This window comes from Lonchura striata, chromosome 1, assembly GCF_050655825.1.
Source record: "Lonchura striata isolate lonStrDom1 chromosome 1, ASM5065582v1, whole genome shotgun sequence".
In the NCBI taxonomy this organism is placed as follows: Eukaryota; Metazoa; Chordata; class Aves; order Passeriformes; family Estrildidae; genus Lonchura; species Lonchura striata.
Window position 1 is genome coordinate 5,008,860 of NC_140703.1, and position 18,918 is coordinate 5,027,777.

The following is an 18,918-nucleotide window of genomic DNA, read 5'->3' on the forward strand; positions in this document are numbered from 1 at the left end:
CTCAAGAACAGGTTGCATAGCCAACATCTGTGAAGGGAGTGACCTCTGCTCTGCAGCTTAGGAGAGTTAAATTACTGATCCCTGCCCCCAAGTTAGGAAGCAGAGGCTGATGCAAAGGTAGGTGATTTTCACAAAATCTTGTTGCTAGTGAGCACTCAGCCCCCTGGTGTGACCACAAACAGCCAGGCACCCTCGGTAGCTCCCTTCTAAACAGAAGAACACAAAAAGTTCTGAAATTGCAAAATAAAGCTTCTCGGTTGTGGGACTGGCCAAAGAGAGTGAAGCCCAGCCCTTAAGAGCTGCTTGAAGAGAAAGGATGTTAAATTCAGATTCTGCCTCTTCCTGTTGTAGCTGCAGCCTGGTCCTTCTCTGAGCTCCAGGCTTGTGGCTCCTGCGCATCCGCCGTGCCTCCAGCCGGTGCTCGCTGAGACAGAAAGTGCCCAAGTGGTGGCCCTGTCACGTAGCCTGCTCTGAGTTATGTAATCAAGTGCTTCGTGGGCTTTCAAACTACCAGAGCAAAGAAGGGAAAGCACTAAATGAAATGCCTGTGGAGGACAACGATGAATTAGGTCATCTGTTACATTTTTCATCTCTTGAGTCTGTTCGAGCCCAGCAGCGTCAGAAGCAGTGCAAGTCTGAGAATTCAGCATCTTATGAGAAAGTAATGGATGAAGTGCCCATTATGAAACAGATATACAAGGGAGTGGGGGGATTTCCCCCCTTTTTTTTCCTCTCCAAATGCAGCAGAAGGACTTTTGTTCACCAAACTGATTATGTATCCACCTTGGGTTTATCAACCTCCTTGCAATGTTCAAGCTGAACATTAATAATTTGCCAAAAGGAAACTATTTCATACCAGGGTGGACAATGCAGCATGAATGAAAGATATTTGACAGTCTCATGTAACTCAGAAAGAAGCAAAGTGATTCTATTTAATATAGGATTAAATCAGACCACAAGAAAAGTCTTGTCTTAACTCTTCTCTCCCCTTCCACACTGTATGAGTGGTATAATCAAAATTTAAATGACTGCACATGGGCATAGCTCCCTTCCTATCACTGGTGGTTAGCTGACTCATAGCAGCAGAAAGTAAAATCCTTGTGCTTTATAGTAGGTTTGCTCCTTTTAGTGATTTCCTCTTGTTTTCAGTGCTTTGAGTTGTTTTTCAGGACACCATTCCACTATTTGATAGGCTAATATATACTGATGAGAGGCCTATAATAATATTCTACTACCTGCCTCCTCTTCCTTCACTTTTCATCCTATTGTCCCCTTGTTCAAACTTGTTATCAGCATTTGAACAGGGTAGAAGAGAAATTATTTGTCACACTCTTATCTTGTTATCAAGATGCAGAACAGGGAGAAAAAGGATTTGTTTCTGGCTTAGGACTAAAAATAAACTAGATGTGTGGTAATTCCTGCCACCTGCATTTAACAGAGTGCCTCTAGTTGTGTTGCTGCCTGTCACTGGGATGCTTGATGCAATTTGGGTTGATGCAGACTAGGTGGAGTAAATCTGAGCCGGTGGGGTGAACAGCACAAGGCTGAGGAAAGATGCATGAAAACAGAGCACAGATGGGCGAGATAAACAGGAGCCCTGGGCTGTGACTGAGGAGGCAGGTCTCTTTAATGGCTCTTAGCAACGCCCCTGCTCTGACCCTCCTCATATGTGAGGAAAATCAAATCAATACACTGTTCTTCAAACCACGATGCTGCAGCAGCAGCGGGGCATTGTGGCAGCCTTCATCTCTTCAGTTCATCTTTGCTTTTCAGTGTGCTGAGCTCTGGATTTCCATCCTTGCATCTCTGCTGAGGAAGACTCCGACTGCATCTTTAATCGGATTGCTTGAGCTCCCATGCACAACCTTCTTCTTATTAGCAAGCATTAGGTAGGCAATTTTAAAGTGCTTTTGGATTTGCAGGCAGCTGTAACGTTGATCTGACAACCCTATTGTATTCTCTGTAAACATAGCAGAAGCCTCTCTTTAAAACCTGTTTTAAATCTTGTTTTACTACTGTTCTTGTGGTTGGGTGGGGGGGGGTGGGGGGCTGCTGTTTTTTTCCTTCCTTTTAAAAAAGATGTAGCTGATTTGTACTTTTGGAAAAGGATATTCCCTTGTTTATCCCTCCCCTGTTCTGTGGAGCTATAACTTGGTGCCATACAGTTACTTACAGCTTTGATGAACATCTGTTCTACTGTCTAATGTTTAGCGTGGGCTTCTCACTCTTTTATCCTTTAATTTTCCTGTGCATACTTCAAAGGTGTGGACTGGGACTCTGCCCACTAAATAAGTTCTCCCTTGTTTCCAGAGATGGCTAACAGAGGACCAAGTTATGGCTTAAGCCGAGAAGTTCAGGAAAAGATTGAACAGAAATACGACGCAGAATTAGAGTCTAGGCTGGTGAACTGGATTATTGTACAGTGTGGAGAACAGATAGAGCACCCTCCTCCTGGAAGGCAACATTTTCAGACCTGGTTGATGGATGGAACAGTGAGTGTTTTGTCCAATTGCACACTGTCATGTTTTTTATATGCACAGTGCTCCTGTGCTCTGTCTTCATTTAGATTAATTAATCAGAGCTCATGGTCAGTGCAGAAATATATGTATTAGTATCTGATTTATTTCCTTTTGACCAAGAGTCTTAATCTCAGAAGATAAATTATCCTACTAGTGCACTGAGATCAGTACAATATGATTCTTATGAGTCATGCATGTTTTATATATAAGTATGACTCATTCCTTCAGCATTTTTTTCTCATGCAGTTAAATGAAATCTTTTTTTAAATGAGATGTATGCTTTTATTTTAAAGAAATAATCAGTGTTGACAAGGAAAGTTGAAGAGATATAGCAAATTTGAAGGATAGGATTGTGTTATAACTGTCTTATTGGGAATAATTCTGTAGCTAAAACATTGTATTCCATTGGTTTATTGAACAACAGGCAGATGCTGCTGTTTGCAGTGGCTGTAAGACTATGCTAATCATTGAATCTCTGCCAAAGTGACTTTAACAATATTTCAATTGACATTGCTTATTTTTTGGCATGGGCATGAGGCTTCTTCTCTGTTAGTTGTTATATAACCTCTACCAGTGATTGCTTTGTTGTTTCTAGCAGATTAGGATTTCTATAGTTAGGCTATTGCCTCAGTTAATGAAAGCTTTAATGCTTTCCTAATATACTTTGATTATTATCAATTCACTTTTTTCTTTTTAACTGTAGAAATTTCATCCCTGACAGAAACTGGCCAGGTCAGAAGCATTATGCAATATCATTTCATGTGCAGAAATTGCCTTCTAGTTTGGTGCCTGCTTTCTAATTTTGTTTCTGTCTTTTTCTCTAGCTGTTATGCAAGTTAATAAACAGTTTGCATCCAAAGGGAAATGAGCCTATTGCAAAGATCTCTGAATCAAAAATGGCTTTCAAGCAGATGGAACAAATATCTCAGTTCTTAAAAGCTGCTGAAATCTACGGAGTAAGAACAACAGATATTTTCCAGACAGTGGATTTATGGGAAGGTAAAATAATAAACTAAAAGTCAGTTTACAGTCTTCATTTTACTTTGCTTTGATATGCATTTTGTCTAGGCATATTCTCTAATGTAATTATCTTTTGTTTCTGTTTGCCTTACCTCATTACCATGTTCTTCCAGTGCTGCATTATTTCCTCTGAGGGATTTATATTACCCTGAGGGCATAACAGAACCTTTCCAAGCTCATATGTTATCCAAAACCCCATCATTCTGATAGAAATTCACTAATAAAACAACTGTTCTCTCTGTTAATGATTTCAAAGTAAATAGCTCCTAATAAGAACATGTAAAAACCCTGATTTACTGATGACAAAATTTTATTGCACTCATCATATTATAAGCAAAGCTTAAATTGAAGCTAAGAAATTGATTCCCAGGAGCATATATGCCTCTGTGAAGCTTATGAGGGTTCATTTATGACTAGTGAGAAACAAAACTCACTGCTTAATGCCATGGTAGCTGACCTTCTCTCTCTAAGGAGACAGTCTTTTAGGAGAGGTCACTATGACAACAGGAAAAAATAAACCTCAGGGTGCTCCTGTGGTTTTACATAAGGCAGGTGAAGCCTGTCTCCATCCCAGGCTCGAAATGGAAACTGCATGTTCTAGTTGCTGAAGAGCTGAGTCATTTGTGCATTCCTGGGGCTGGTTTGCCCTCTTCTGTGGTGGTACATCCCATGCTGATGCTCTGACCAAACACGCTGTATCTCCTGCATCTCCCTGGACAAGGTGATGCAATGAGCTGAGGGCTCAGAGCAAAGACAGCTGCAGAGCAGTGAAAGGCACATATGAAAAGGCCAACAATCTTCCACCAGAATCAACCAGTGGAAAGAGGAAAAGAATACACTGAGAAAGCTGGCCAGCATAGTTGGTGTAGGAGTGCACATCAAGAGAAAAAAGTGGAGTGTGTTTTCACAGACAGTCAGAATATACATGGAAGGGATCACTAGTCTGAAGGACAGCTGGAGAAATGAAAGACCAGGGAGCTCTTCATGAATGGCTTAGAGGGAAAGGACATACTGACAGCTGGAGTTATTGGGATCTGTACATATCTCAGAGTGCCAGATTCACTTGACAAATCCTTTGGCACAAAGGCAGGATTGTTTCTTCCAGTTCAGTCTTTAGTGTTTTATGCAATCTATCTTTACATGTCTTTAATGAAGGGATTTTCACTTCCCTGAAGTAGCACCTTCCCACCCCTCAGCCTAGCAGAATGTTGAGAGAGAAGCTCCATCTAACTTGTCAGGGATGATAAATGCTCATTTCAGATGTTGTTCTTTACAGTCTTTTGCAAATCATAATGGCTTCCCACCATGCATGTGAAAATTGCTCCTCACCAGGAAAAGGACTTGCTTTGAAGACATAATGCTCTTAATGCCAGTGGCTTTCTCCTGATTTCCTTTCACTCACCACCTTTTCTCAACAGGCACAAGGTGAAAAGATAGTAACTTCTAGAGGACAGGAATCAAAACACAACTTGCAGCCTAGGAGGAAGACATACAAGGCTTTTCTTCACTGTTATTTTAAGACTTCCCAAAGCTTCACTTTCCCACTCCCTTCTCATCCTTTCTGCTGCTCATTTCAGTGCTGGGATGACACAATATGTCTCTCCAGCAATGAGAACTCTTTGTGTCTCACTGTAACTCTGACCTCTGGCACCTGTGCTGCTTCAGGGCTGAATTGTCTGAGCAGGGATGCCTTAGCTGGGCAGAAAGGACAGTCTCTATTTCACTGTTTCATCATTGCAGTACTCCTACACTTCACACCATAATCTCTTTGGAAAGAGAGATGTCAATGTATGTTTATAGGGAAAGAAAAGTGTGACTGAGAAACAGCTGTCCCCTGGCACTAATTGTTTTCCATGAGCTTTTGCTTTGAAATTCGTAGCAATGATTAATGAAAATGTTTGAGGATATGATCTGCTGTTGGCCATTTCAAACTCACTCAGTCCATCTGTTGCACTTTTCTTCATCTCTTTGGCTTCTTGATCCAGGGAAAGTATCACCTCTCTTTTGTCCCCTTCTTACACAAATGTACTGTGCTGAGCAGCTTTTCCTGATCCACACCCAAGACATGTTCACTGCCTTTTACAGATCCCTCCTTGATATATTTCCAGGAAGGCAAGAGGCAGCTGAACCACTGGGTATTTGTTCAACATTTACAAAAAGCATCTCAGGAGTACTCTGCAGAGCAATTCTCCATCTTTGTGTCTGAACCTTCTCCTTTCTGGCCCTGGAGAGGAGGTCCTTCCAGATGGGTTTTGCCTAAAGAGAAAGGCTTAGCACAAGAAGTGAGCAGAGACCCCTTCTTTCTTGTTTTAAAAACAGTGCCAAGTTCCTCTGTGAGGCTGTGCTATTGAAAGCAGCCTGCAGAGGACACTGAGATGCAGGAGAATCATCAGTGTGGGTCTCTGAAGAGAGGCTGAAGCTGTGGGCCAGGTGGGCAGCCCACATGGCTGTCAATAAACAAGTCCTGGAGCTAAGGGAAGGTACTGACTACAATTTGGTGCAATACCAGAGTGAAACCCAGCTTCAGGGAAGGTGTATGATCCCTTCTGTAAGGTGACTGTGCTGGAAATTTAAAATTTTTCCCTGAATTTTTTTTTTTTTTTTATCTTTAATGCTGTCAAGCCCTTTGTATCCTTTGCTGGAAGAGGGCAAGTGACACGAGACCACTTGGATTCAGGTCTTCCCTCAGCCACAGCACTCCTCAGCTTTGTTTTATCACGTGTCATTCAGCTCCCACTCACCCACTCAGTTTTCCCCCTGCAGCATCTCCCACTCGTCACTGACAAATAAAGCAGAGCTGAGCACAGAGCGTGGGGGGGGCTGCCAGATGGCTCTGCAGGGCTTGATCATCATATTTCACTGCCTGCCTTTTGTTCCTTTTGCCTTTTTCCTTTGCTTGCCATCATTATTCAGCCGATTCACTTTTAAATCCTTCTCTGCATCCCTTTTCATCCCAGGCAGTCGCTGTTGTATGGGAGGCACCCCAAGGACGTTGTCTGTGGCATCTGTCACAGCATATGGTGCAGCTGCTGCCCAGGAGCTGTGGACGTGCCCCTGGGGATGTCCCCTGCAAGGACCCCTCTGGTGCAGCTCGCCTTAAATACAAGAAAATACATCCGTTCTAGAGAGCTGACCTTTATTTCTTAGCAAATGGTCCCCTGCAGATAGGATTTTTATAAACCTTAGTAGCCTGTATGGCAGGCACTGCTGGATGCTGATAGATGTTTTCAGCTTTAGAACGCTGTCCTCACCTCAGCCACTGTGTTACAGAGCCCTGGGTTTGCACATGGCTGTAATCAGGGTGATGCATAAATACAGAATATGCACTGCATAAATACAGAGTGTGCACTGCTCCCTTCCCTCTGCACTCTGCCTCATCTACAGTGATGCTCATTAATATTGGTCCACTGGAGGTATTTCTGAATTCTGTTACCATCGTGTCTCTGGTGTCTCCTTTTTTCTGAATTGGTTGTTTTCACATGTGAAAAGCCAGAATCAGATCTGTTAAGTAGATACAGTACTTTAGGAAAGAGGAAGAACTGCAATGAAAGAGGAGAGGGGAAGAATATAAATGCTTATGGAAGGATTTAATAAGAGAGAAGCAAAAGTCAGATTTCCAATAACTTACCACCTTGCACAATTGGAAATACCTGCTGCAACTTATTTTTGCTGGAAAGTATTCCAAAAGGTAGCATTCTGGATTGGGTAATGGGTTATGTAACTTTTAGTTGGCTAAAGCTGAGACAAGCCTGCCTTTCTGAACTGAGGAATGAAGTAACATAGCATAGGGAGAACACAGAAAAATAGTGGACCAAATGGGAGAAATTAAAGGTATGAAACTGAATAACATCATAGTAAGTAGGAAGGTTTAGGAAGGTGCTTTGATGGTTACTTTGGGCAGGACTGATAGAATTTATCTGCACAGGAGCTCCCAGAACTGCTGTAAGCTCTCTTAGAACAGGGATCAAACTGACTCTGGATAAACTGACACACAAGCATTGTTATTTAAGATGCTATTCTCCTTCAGCCACATTTTACTCAGTATATTACCATTATTTGTGGAAGAAGGCATTAAAATAATCAAGGGCCTGGAAACCTAGAAATGTCTGAAAAACTAAGTTTTGTTTTAACTCTATCTCTTTGTTGACTTTTAATAAGCCCTTGCATGTCAGTACTTCCATTTCAGCAATGGTAAAACAGCACTTATAATTCTATTAATGCACATTGTCAGGGACCTGGGCAGTTAGTTAATAGATCGGATAAAACTGGTTTTCAGTGTGCCAAGCTATTTGTTGTGCAAGGATTTCCTACATTAATTTCACTGTCTGGCTTTCTAGGGAAGGACATGGCAGCAGTGCAGAGAACCTTAATGGCTTTGGGCAGTTTGGCAGTCACCAAGGATGATGGCTGCTACAAAGGAGATCCATCCTGGTTCCACAGGTAAAGTCCAGAGCTCAGCTGCTCTCAGCTGTCTTCCCTGAGAAGCTGGTAATATTATCTGCCTTTAGGCTTTATGAAAATTCCTTGTAACAGGGAGGATTTTCTCTCTGAAGGCTAGAGAAGGGAAGCAGGAAAAGTGTGCATTTGTCATCAGGTTTGTTCTCTCACATCACATAGCACACAGAAAGACTAAGGAAGACAAGGCTATTAAGGATGTCTGTGAGCCCCCAAGAAGCAACACCTTCATGGAGCAAAGAGAAGGCATGAAGTCTCTTTACTTTTCTCATCAAACCAAAAATGATTTAATTTCCAAGGCTTCTTTATTCTTGGGGAGCACCACTTATTCTCTGTCTTGGCAAAACTGTTTATTTGTTCTGAAATTCCATTTGTTTTGGCTAGGGAGGTTGTAAAGCAGGGACAGGAAGAAAAGGAAATCCTCCCGCAGTTACTCTCCTGCCCTGCAGGCATATTATTGACATGAGTTTCTGCCATCCAGGAGTATCTCTTACAGAGAAATGTTGAAGGCAGGTTAGCAAAAAGAGTTCTGATTACTTGTCTTTGCTTGAATTTTCTGATGTCTAGGTGAGGCTCAGCAAAAATAAAGCAAACTTCACTTTGTCTTAAACCCTGATCTAGTAAAACTGAATCTGAGATTTGAATTTTAGATTAATGAATGCAAACTCCTATGCATTGTTTTTATGAAATCAGGTTACATTAACTTAATACACTGCACAAATAGATTGATATTTATGGAATATAATTGGGTTTAAAATTGATTTCAAATCCAGTTACATTCTCTAATATAAACCAGACATGAAATCACTATGACCCAGACAGACTTATTTGTTTTATGTAACTAAAACAAAGCCCCACATGGAAAAATTAAATTTCATCTGGACTTTTAATTGTGGGTGGGAACAGTTTTTGTTGGCATGGATGAAGATGTGATCAGCTCCCTTCTCTTCTAGCTGTCTGTCCAGCCCATACTACTTGGATAGCCAGCCCATATCCATTGCAGTCCCTGTGAGCCAGAGCTCACCCTGGTTTGGGGTGGCTCCGTGTGGTGGAAAAGTCTCTCCTCCCACCCAAGCTTCCAAAGAAAGGCTCAGCAGTCTCTTGTTTGGTCTCAAAGCAGTTTATTGCAAGTTATCTAAAAGATTTTCTTCTGGAGCTGCTGTGGTTTGCTCACAGCTCAGGCAGAGGCACACACACACCCTGACATCCTCTCTGACCCCGACTGCTTCTTCTCTCCCCACCCAGGGCTGCTGCTGTCTTTTATATGGTACATTACGTGTGACATGGTTACAGTTTTCCCCAATGCCTATTACCTATATTAAATGGTGATTTTCTATCTTTTATATGGTACATTACATGTTACATGGTTACAGTTTTTCCCAATGCCTATTACCTATATTAAATGGTGCCTTTCTACTCTAAACCAATCTGTGAGTGCCAACATCACCAAGAACATGGAGGTAAGGAAGAAGAAAGAGGGAGGACAGGGCAGGCCCAAATCCCAAATCCATCTTAAAACTTCTGACCCCCATGTACAAAACCAAAACCCCCCTGTACACCACTCAAAAATTCTTCCCTCTACTTTGTGACTACTTCTACTCTAATATCTAAACTTTTGTGACTTCTTATCCTTCCTGCAAGGTTGGTAACTCATTCCATGGCTCAAACCCAAAATCACAGCTGTTTCCAGCTGCCTGCCAGGGTCTCAAATGCCTCTGACCTGGGCCTGGAACATCCAAAAATGTCTGAGGGACATTTTGGGTTCCGACACCTGTGAAACACCGTGTTGCAGTGGCTGCCTTAAGGAAAGCTGCTGTTAGGGCATGTTGCCAGTCAGGAGCTGTTCTCTGAGTAGCTTCCCTATCCCTTCAGGCAGACCAAACCCTCTCACTGCCACCCTGTGCTGCTCATCATTCAGGGCTTCCAGGCTGACTCTTAATCACCTTAAGTTGAGCATAAAGACTGGGATCAAACAGTGTGAGAGTATCCATGCAGGGATCTGCAGTCTTTGGGATAATGCCACACTGGAGCTGAGCCATTTAACTTTCCATTGCCAGTGTCTCACATTCCCAGTGCCATCAGACTGATGTCCCTGTCCTTGCCTAGCAAGATTCATGGATTCATAGCTGTTTGTTACCCTGTGGGTTGGCAAACACGAGCACAGGTGTAAAGTTGGCACAGAAGTTTGACAGATCTGGTGGGCTCAGTTTTGGGTAAGAGTGATGCCAGACAGGCCAAACAGAGCTTGACATAGTGTGAGGCATGGCAGGTGAGTAGACTTGCCTTCATCTCTTTTCTTAGTCTCAGTTAAGGCTGTTTCCACTCACCTAAAAACAAATCTTGTACATATTATCTGTAAGACCATCATATACTAAATGTGGGGCCTGTGATGATAAAAATAATACTATCAAGCCATATATGCAATCAATTTCTATTAGCCTATCCAGCCTATCCTTAGTCTCTCCTTTAATTTCTTCTTTGCAGTTCTATTTTTTTCCCTGTTTAATTACTTTTTTACTTTCTGTGGAAGTACTCATCAACATAGCAAAAAATTCTAGGAGGAAAGAGAATAGAACAGTAGAATGCTTTCCTGTTTTTTAAATTAAAATAGAGGCAGACACAGTGAACCTGAGATTCAATTAGGTAATAGGAGTTATTCTAAAAACTTCCTCTCCTGGAGATCCTGGCAGTAGTTTGCTGCCTGTGTAAGTGTTCTGGAAAAGAAATTAAGCAGCCACGAGAGGGGCCTGCTTTCTGAGGCACCACAGTTCTGTGTGCCTCCCAAAAAACAGTGAGTTTCTGGCAAGAGCTGTGGGATCTGAGAGCCTGTGGTGGGCCTCTATAAACCCTCTTATGAGTCTGTACTTCACCACTTGTGCACTCATTCTGCAAAATGACTGGTCAGTCCTGGTGTCCTGTGGATCTTTCTCCCCCTTCCACTTTGCTGGGCTTTCACGTGGACATGTGTTGCTATAGGACACGAAAAGCACAACACGAGCCACCGTGATGGTGAGGCAAAAAGAAGAAGGAAGTTTATTATTCTGACTCCAGGCTTTATAATTTTCCAAAGGTGACAGTGGATTGGAGAGTGAATGGGCCACCTCTCCAAAGACATTGGACAAACCACCAGTACATCAAGTTTCTCCACCCCTATGAAGGAATGCAAAACAATATGTTGTTTACAGAAAATGTGTGGGAAAGTTTTCTAACAGAATGTAAACTCAGAAGGCTTTAGAAAATCTTAAGAATCAGGGTGACAGACATGAGTTCGTCCCCTGCAATTTCCTGAACACCCTGAACTTGCAGAGCATTGAAATGCTTTTTTGGACTTGAGCCAGGGCTGTCAGCACAGTGCAGGATCTGACCCTCACAGAGAGGATCGTGTTGATGGTTTTCAATCACAGCAGGTACCTAACCTTGTGTTCTCATCCAGTGGAGGGGTGGGGAAGAAAAGGCAAACTGTAACTCAATGCCATATTGCTGTGCAACCTGTAACCTGACTACAGGACAAACAGACACGGCAGGGAAATAGATTCTACCCACGTGGGAGCAAGGTTTGGTAGATGGAAAGCCTCCCTCAGCCTGGGTACAGACACATTGGTAACAACCAATTGATCCTTCTCCATCGTAAATCACTTGTTTTCCCCACCTGGTAGAAATGAAGGATGAATCCAAGATGAATAGTTGCTTGTGAGGCAGAAGATTGCAAACTTTTCTCCTTCTTCTTGGCTGCCACTTTGGCCTTCAGTGCCATTTCCAGGGAGAAAAAGGCTCCTTTTATGCTCCAACAAAGGCTCATTGATCCAAAAGGCTTTTGAGGCCAGGGACACTGAACAAAAGTTATCAGTGTGTTTTGACAGAACATAAAGAGCTGCCATACAGTTAAGACACAGGTGTAAAGGGCAAAGACTATTGCTTAGGAGGTGAGAGATCTGGCAACAAAGCAAACATTCTGTCCTGCAGACAACCAGTGTCCCCTCTGCAAAAATGAGCAAGTCCCTTCTCTGACCCACTGCTGCTCTGGGTACACTCTGGGTACACGTTTTATTTACACCACTGAGTTAAATTATACCAGTTTTTACTGTCGCTCTAGATGGTATCAGCTTGTAGTACAGCACAGGTAAGTGTCTCATGGATCAGATCCCATGGACTGCAGCTGTTAAGAGCTATAGGCTTCAACACAAATTAACCCCCTTTTGTGTTTTATATGCAACACTGCAAATAGTTTACCTGTCACAGCTTCTGGGAAGTCCCTTGGGGTTCTGCAATAATGGGGACATTGAAAGTCTAAAGTATTGTAGGTTTGACTAGAGCATTACTTCTATCTGCAGAAAAGCAATTAGCCCAGCCAGTATTGCCCAGCACGTGGGATGATGCAGATGACTTTTATTGCATGACAAGGGATATGAGCCAATTCCAGATGGATTTTCATTATCCTGACCCCTGTGTGATTTCATGATCAGACATAGACTGATGGTATGTATGTATGTTGCTTATGTTTTGTGTATCTGGGCAGGAAAGCACAGCAGAATCGACGAGGATTTTCAGAAGAGCAGCTTCGGCAGGGACAGAACGTAATAGGCCTTCAGATGGGCAGCAACAAAGGAGCATCACAGTCGGGTATGACAGGCTATGGGATGCCAAGGCAGATCATTTAAAAGCATCTCTGTCTGTGGAGAAAACACTCTTTCTGCAGCATGGTCCGTTAAGGAAAAAAAAAAATCAAAGAAAAAAGAAAAAATGCTTATTAGTTCCCTTTCTGCCTGGTTTTTAATAGTTAGTGCTCTCCAAGGTTTGGGGTATTTTTGGTTTGGTTTGTTTTCTTTGCAGCTGCAAGAGTTTGCCTAGGAACTTGGGTTTTTGTGGTGGTGTGTGTCAGCTCACAGCACGTGCTGCCTCCTACTTTTCACTTCTGAACTATGCAAAGACAATTATTCTGTATTTATTTGCAAAGTGTTATCTTCCATATTTGTCTCACACTGCACTTGTATTTCAACCAGTAACCTCGTTCTTCAATTCAATGATGATATTGTTTGACTGAAGAATAAAGATAAAATAAAGATATCTCAAAGACTCATTATTTAAAGGAGGTAAAAGCCAAAACCAACAACCTCATGGTTCAGTGCAGATGAGTTAAATATTTTCAATGGTCAATCTCTCTTATCTCTAACCCAGAGGACTCTCTGAGTGACTCCCTGCTATAATGTTTACAGTCTGTGTTATATGTTCAATTTAGTGTTGTCCAAAGGCACACCTAAAGTATTTTCCTAAAAAGAAAAAAATATTTATCATCCACAGAGTCTGATTCATGTAGTCCCAGCCAATTTAGCTCAGATTTTTCTTGACCTAGTGTGCTGAGTCATCTGCAGCACACAAACTTGTGAAGCAAGCTAAAATCAGTTTTATAGGGAAAGCAAAAGCTGTGTGTGAAAACAAAGCAAAATAAGGATTAATCCACTATTTCTCATCATCAGGTAGGCACTTGGCTGCTTCCTGGAAAACATGGCCTCAGCATGCATGATGGTTACTTGTCACCACAGTTATTCCCTTCCTCCTCTTCCCTGAGCTCTTGCTGCTGACCACGACAAAATTGGGATGGGAAATCCTTTGGCCAGGTGGGGTCAGCTGTCCCAGATGTGCATCTCCCATCTTCTTGCCCACTCACAGCTGTGGGGACAGAATAGGAAAGAGCAAAGACCTTGGCACAGTGCAGGCAGTTTAGCAGCAGCCACTGCTGGTCAGTTATCAACTTCTTTTGTTTGTCCAAAGCACAGCACCCAGCCGGGCTCGCTGCACCCAGAAGCAGGTGAGTCTCCAAACTCGGGGAATTCTCCCCTGTGAATGAACAGCCTGTCAGACAGAGGTGAGAACAGGCTTCATCTTGTGATACTTGCTACTATACCAAGAAAAGCACAAAAAAAAAATTTGTGTTTCAAATGCAAAGCAAGAAATAGAACAAAACTACCAGAATTCTTCTTGTTGCTACAGGACACGAGAAAGCACAACACAAGCCACTGCAAGGTAAAAAAGAAGAAGGTTTATTTTCTGACTTCAACTTTTATGCTTTTCTAAAGGTGACAATGGATTGGAGAGTGAATGGGCTACCTCTCCAAAGACATTGGACAAACTACTAGTATATCAATTTCTTCTACCCCCCACAAAGGAGTGCAAAACAATATGTTGTTTATAGAAAATGTGTGGGGAAGTTTTCTAATAGAATGTAAACTTAGAAGGTTTTAGAAAATCTTAAGGATCAGGGCGACAGCTTCTGACCTGAAAAACACCCACAGTTCAAATTCAAATAATCTGTTACACTCATTTATGAAGATGTGGCAAGTATTTCATTTGGAGACAGTTTGCTGGAGTGTCAATAGAAGAAGTGGCTGGCACAGTCACCTGGCCACCAAAGGCCCCCAGAGCATTCTCTGAGTACTTGACTTGCCAGTCAGCTGCATTGGGGCTGTGCCCCACACACTCTTGAGAGGTGCACACTCTTTTCTGTGCAGGTTTCCTTATTGACCATCTCTGGGCTTTCACTCACAAAGCCCATTCACCTCTTCGCCACAAGCAAGAGGGAAGGAAAACATAATTGAACTCTGTGGGTTTTTTCTTTTTAATTCATGACAGTGTTCCAAGAAGGCCTGAAAACATACTATCTAGGCAGGTAGCAAACAAAGATTAATCTGTTCTGACAGCTCTCTGAGTGCCTACATACATAGATGGGGTGATTTCTGTCTGGCTTTGAACCCAGCTGGGTGTTTGCAAAGTAGCCCTGGGGCCAGCCACACACAGGTTCATGTGGCTTCAAAAATTCCTATCACCAAGTAAACTGAAAGGATGGTTCCTTCAGCCCATGGGAAGCTCTATCTTCCCTGTCAGGAAAAGAGAATTACATCTCCCCACTTCAGCCAAGCACTTCAGCCAAGCAGAGAAAGTGATGTGAAGATCATGTTGTACCATTGGCTCGGAGTGAATCTGCAGTAGCTGCCACTGAAAAGGTCCTGTCCCCACTTGTACCTCCTCTAACAGCTGCCAGGGCATCCTGGCTCCTCCAGTGTCCTGCTGTCACACTGCTTTGTGTTTGCTACCTGTTCAGGGCTATTCTTCTGCTCCTTAGGTGAATTAGCTCAGCAGAGGAACAGCTGACAACTCCAGGTGGTGCACCTCAGGTAAGGGAGCTCACATTTTAGCTGTGCTAGGGCAGTAGCTCAGTAACTTCCCCTAAATATGACAACAGCTGTAGCATGAAGAGACCAGCAGGTTTTCTTACTAGAAACAAATAAGCTGATTAAAGAAACCTGGGCTGATGGCGAGACAAATGCCTGCCAGCAGAAATTTCACATTGGTGAACGTGAACAGCAGCCACCATCCTTTAATAGAAACTGCAGTCACAGCCACAGTGGGTAAAAGGCTGGATGGGAGGAGCTGGAAGAACTGCCTTGCAGGTAGGTAAGAGGACTGAGAGGTCCCAACCTGACCATCTGCCCTACACCACCCTCACAGGGTACAGAGCCTGTAGGGTCCATCCGGAATTTGGTGACCTTGGCCTTCCCTCTCTAACTGCAGAATTTTCATTCCATTTTCCATTCATACGTCCTCTCCAAAAACAACATTTTTAAGGGCTACATGACAATTAAATTACCAGGGTATATTACTTTATTTCTGATGCTAACAGCCTCATTGAAGTTATAGAAAACACTGTGTGCTTGCATATTTAAAAAAAAATGTAACCAACTGTATTAGGGAAAACCAGCTAAGTGCTCCAGGAAAGAAAATCTATACCATGTAGCTCCAGACACAGGAAATAATGGCCAAAATACTGATTCCCCAGGATCTTATTTTTGGCAACCAATCCCCAAGATCATAACATATTCTTTCATTACCTTAATCCATTAAACTAATCTAGCTGTTAGTATCTGGCAGTCAATGCTGCAAATTTATTCTGGAGTTCACTTTATCCTTTTATATTCCCATACAACAGATATAGAAATATTAATATTATTGTTAATTAAATGCTAATATGCCCTGGCCTACTAATAGTCTCCTATTAAAATATCCTTACTACTAAGTTTACAAACATCCTAAGCCAAGAAGCAAATTAATATAGTATCATGTAAGTTGCTACCAAGCTAACAGAAAACATCATCACTTCTCTTATATTAGCAATAAGGCCTTGTAAATTTGCTTTTACTGCATCAAAAGCATTTATGCAGATTTTCCAGAAGGCTAATTAATTTATGTGACATCTTTGTGTATTGTGAGTAGTTAAAAGCCTTGATGTTCATTAGATTAAAGACATACAGGAGCTTTGAACACTGAGGGGTAGATTGTTTGGGAGGAGGGGTTTATGTGTTCCCCCTCCTGGCTCTCTAATGCTTAGGGCAGGGTTCCCCTGCAGATGATGAACAGCATCCCACTGAAGGCTCTGGACTCAGTTTGACAGCAAGGGTGAGCTAAAACAAGATTCTCCACATGCTGCCTGTAATCCTGTTTGAAGCCTGGCTGTAACTTGATGAGCTATCTCAGGAATAGAATAGAATAGAATAGAATAGAATAGAATAGAATAGAATAGAATAGAATAGAATAGAATAGAATAGAATAGAATAGAATAGAATAATTTTTGTGGTTAAAAATAAAAAAAATCATAAAATCATCCCCCTTGAACAACTGTCTAGAGAAAGCCCCATCAGAGCAGGCTGGACCAGAAACACGTTAAATATTGTCATCCTTGAGCTTCAGTTTGCCATACTTGTAGACAAATAAATGACATTTATCTGCCTTTATAGAGGTTTTGAGACTGTGACCTCATAATGGACAACTAAATATCTTCTTTTTAATGTTAAGTTGTGTGAGGGAGGAAGAACTGCATCCATGAGTATGAGACTGAAGTTTATCTCTATGTATAAGAAGAGCAGAAAGAAAATGCAGTGTACAGAAAGCCAGTATTAAGTACAGCCAGCTCAATTAAGCTGGAGCTTGAGGGCTGCCAGGCTAACATAACAAGATCTGTTTAAAATAAAACCTAATGAGGGTGAACAGCACGAAGAGGCTTCACTCTCCAGTAAATCAGCCTGCAGCATCACTTTCTAAGATGCCTGTGCTGAACAGCATCTCCCACACTCAGCAGGGATGAGAGGAGAAGGAAGGTGCTCCTTGCCCTGTCCCTTTCACCTGGGAGCTGTCTGTGTGGGCCACAGTGCATTTAGACCAAGCTTTCTTGTTTTACTGACTTCTTAGGTCAAAACAGAGCCCCCAAGGAGCAAGGATAAGGACTCAGGACATAAAAGTTTCATTTCTGTGTCTGTATTGATTGCATTTGGCTCTGGCTGCATTGTTGGGATTGGCTACCTCCATTCCTCTAATGGGAAATACTAACAATAGTGGTGGTTTGAACAGCTCAGATATTAATAGCATCCCTGATATGGTAGTGTCTCCTAACTAGAAATAAACTTTAAATATGTTGAGAAGGGAAGTGAGCGCCTTTAGAGGAAAGAAATTAATTCATTTACTCTAAGCCTGTTCTGTGAATGCCATGGTAGGTCCTGAGCAAGGGAGGGAGAGGTTACCAAGGCTGCAGATAAACCTGTGTACACAGACTTCCAACACCTATTTAGTCTTCTATAAACTTAAGAGTAAAAGAAAAGCTGATAGTTCTAATGCATGCATCAGCTAGCAAAGGAAACAATCTGCAGCACCCTAAATTTAAGGCTGTCACCAAACAGAGTAAGAGACAATTTTGTCAGCATGAGTTTTGTGCACAGCTCTTGATGGGAAACAATTTTCCTCTTCTATGGGGCTTGCCATCCTGCAGGAAGGGCAGGCAAGAAGACAGCACAAGCCACCAGCAGGAAAACATTGAGAAACAGCCACTACTCCACCCCCTAAAAAACTGATGTATCTATTTTAACTTTGCTGAGGTTGTTCTGCCCACACGAATCTCCAAAATAAAACCACCACAGTTCTACAACTAAGGCTGAGCAGTACAAAACCATGAGATAAAATGGCAGAGTGGGACAAAAAAAAAAAAAAAAAAAGAAATTAATTGTTACCACAGAGGGAAAATCACTGCCTTGGGTGGAAAGAAATTCTTCTGCTTTCAGCTGCATTGTTTGCACTACCACACACTGTGTGTTGCAGTGACATTCAAGTGAAGTTATAATGCCATTCCTCAGATGTAGAAATAGATTTGTCTTTGGTACTGTTGGATTTATAGGGGATATTAGGAAGGTGACCTTTCTCCCTAATGAATTTTCTGTTCAAGGGCTCACTTGGGTAGAAATGTTACTCTGTTATTGGGCAGCAGTAAATCTTATGCTCCAGTGAGCCAGTGCTCTGCAGACCATGTGGCTGTTTCAATCTTTATGTATAGTTTCAGAAGAAGTGATGTCCAGAAACTCAGGAGAGAGCTCTACTTTCCTGATGATCTGCTTTTATAAGCTTAATTAATTAGTATATCTAGGAGATACATTCAGTAAGAGAGCAGTTCCCCCAGCAATCCACCCTTGGGGTCTGCACCTTGGAGTTGTTCCAGAGACATCTTTGCCCTTTTTGTTGTTATGTCTTCTGAGTTCTAGTGCAAAAGGGTGTCCTTGTTAGAATTCCTCTCATTGAAAATAAGACTAAACAGAATTTCAGGAATGTGTTAGACAGGGTTAGCTTATTTTTCTAAAATGTGAGAGAAAGGGCAGGAAAAGTACTAGAAGCTATATAACTGTGTATTAATGATCTACAAAACTACAAGTATATGAAAAATATATGAAAAGCAAAAATCTTTAGGCATTACTGCTGGGTACTTCCAAACTGAATTTTAAGAAAGGGCATGCATTGTCATCCTGTCAGCAAAGATGTGAGGTGGATGAAAGCTTTTTGTTTGCACAAGGATCAACTAAATGCTCTGTTTCTCTCATTTCTTGCCAAGATATGG

At 42.1% G+C, this 18,918-nt stretch overlaps 1 protein-coding gene across 2 annotated transcripts; it reads left to right on the forward strand.

Annotated features, from left to right (window-relative positions):
* Positions 1–1,468: 1,468 nt before the first annotated feature.
* On the forward strand, positions 1,469–13,058 carry TAGLN3 (transgelin 3). 2 transcript variants are annotated; one of them, XM_021535379.4, is made up of 6 exons: positions 1,469–1,616; positions 1,774–1,889; positions 2,311–2,492; positions 3,344–3,518; positions 7,877–7,979; positions 12,511–13,058. In XM_021535379.4, the coding sequence occupies exons 3-6, from the start codon at positions 2,313–2,315 to the stop codon at positions 12,650–12,652; spliced, it is 600 nt and encodes a 199-aa protein (XP_021391054.1). In that variant the 5' UTR covers positions 1,469–1,616; positions 1,774–1,889; positions 2,311–2,312; the 3' UTR covers positions 12,653–13,058. The 2 variants fall into 2 exon arrangements, with proteins under 2 accessions (XP_021391054.1, XP_085438124.1); XM_085581998.1 differs by lacking the exon at positions 1,469–1,616 and having other exon boundaries at positions 1,692–1,889.
* The last annotated feature ends 5,860 nt before the right edge of the window (positions 13,059–18,918 follow it).

Excerpts from the sequence above, each read along its gene's own strand:
- TAGLN3 (XM_021535379.4), top strand. The coding sequence starts at position 2,313 with ATGGCTAACAGAGGACCAAGTTATGGCTTAAGCCGAGAAGTTCAGGAA. Across the intron at positions 2,493-3,343 it reads CCTGGTTGATGGATGGAACA|CTGTTATGCAAGTTAATAAA; the intron begins GTGAGTGTTTTG and ends CTTTTTCTCTAG. Across the intron at positions 7,980-12,510 it reads GATCCATCCTGGTTCCACAG|GAAAGCACAGCAGAATCGAC; the intron begins GTAAAGTCCAGA and ends GTATCTGGGCAG.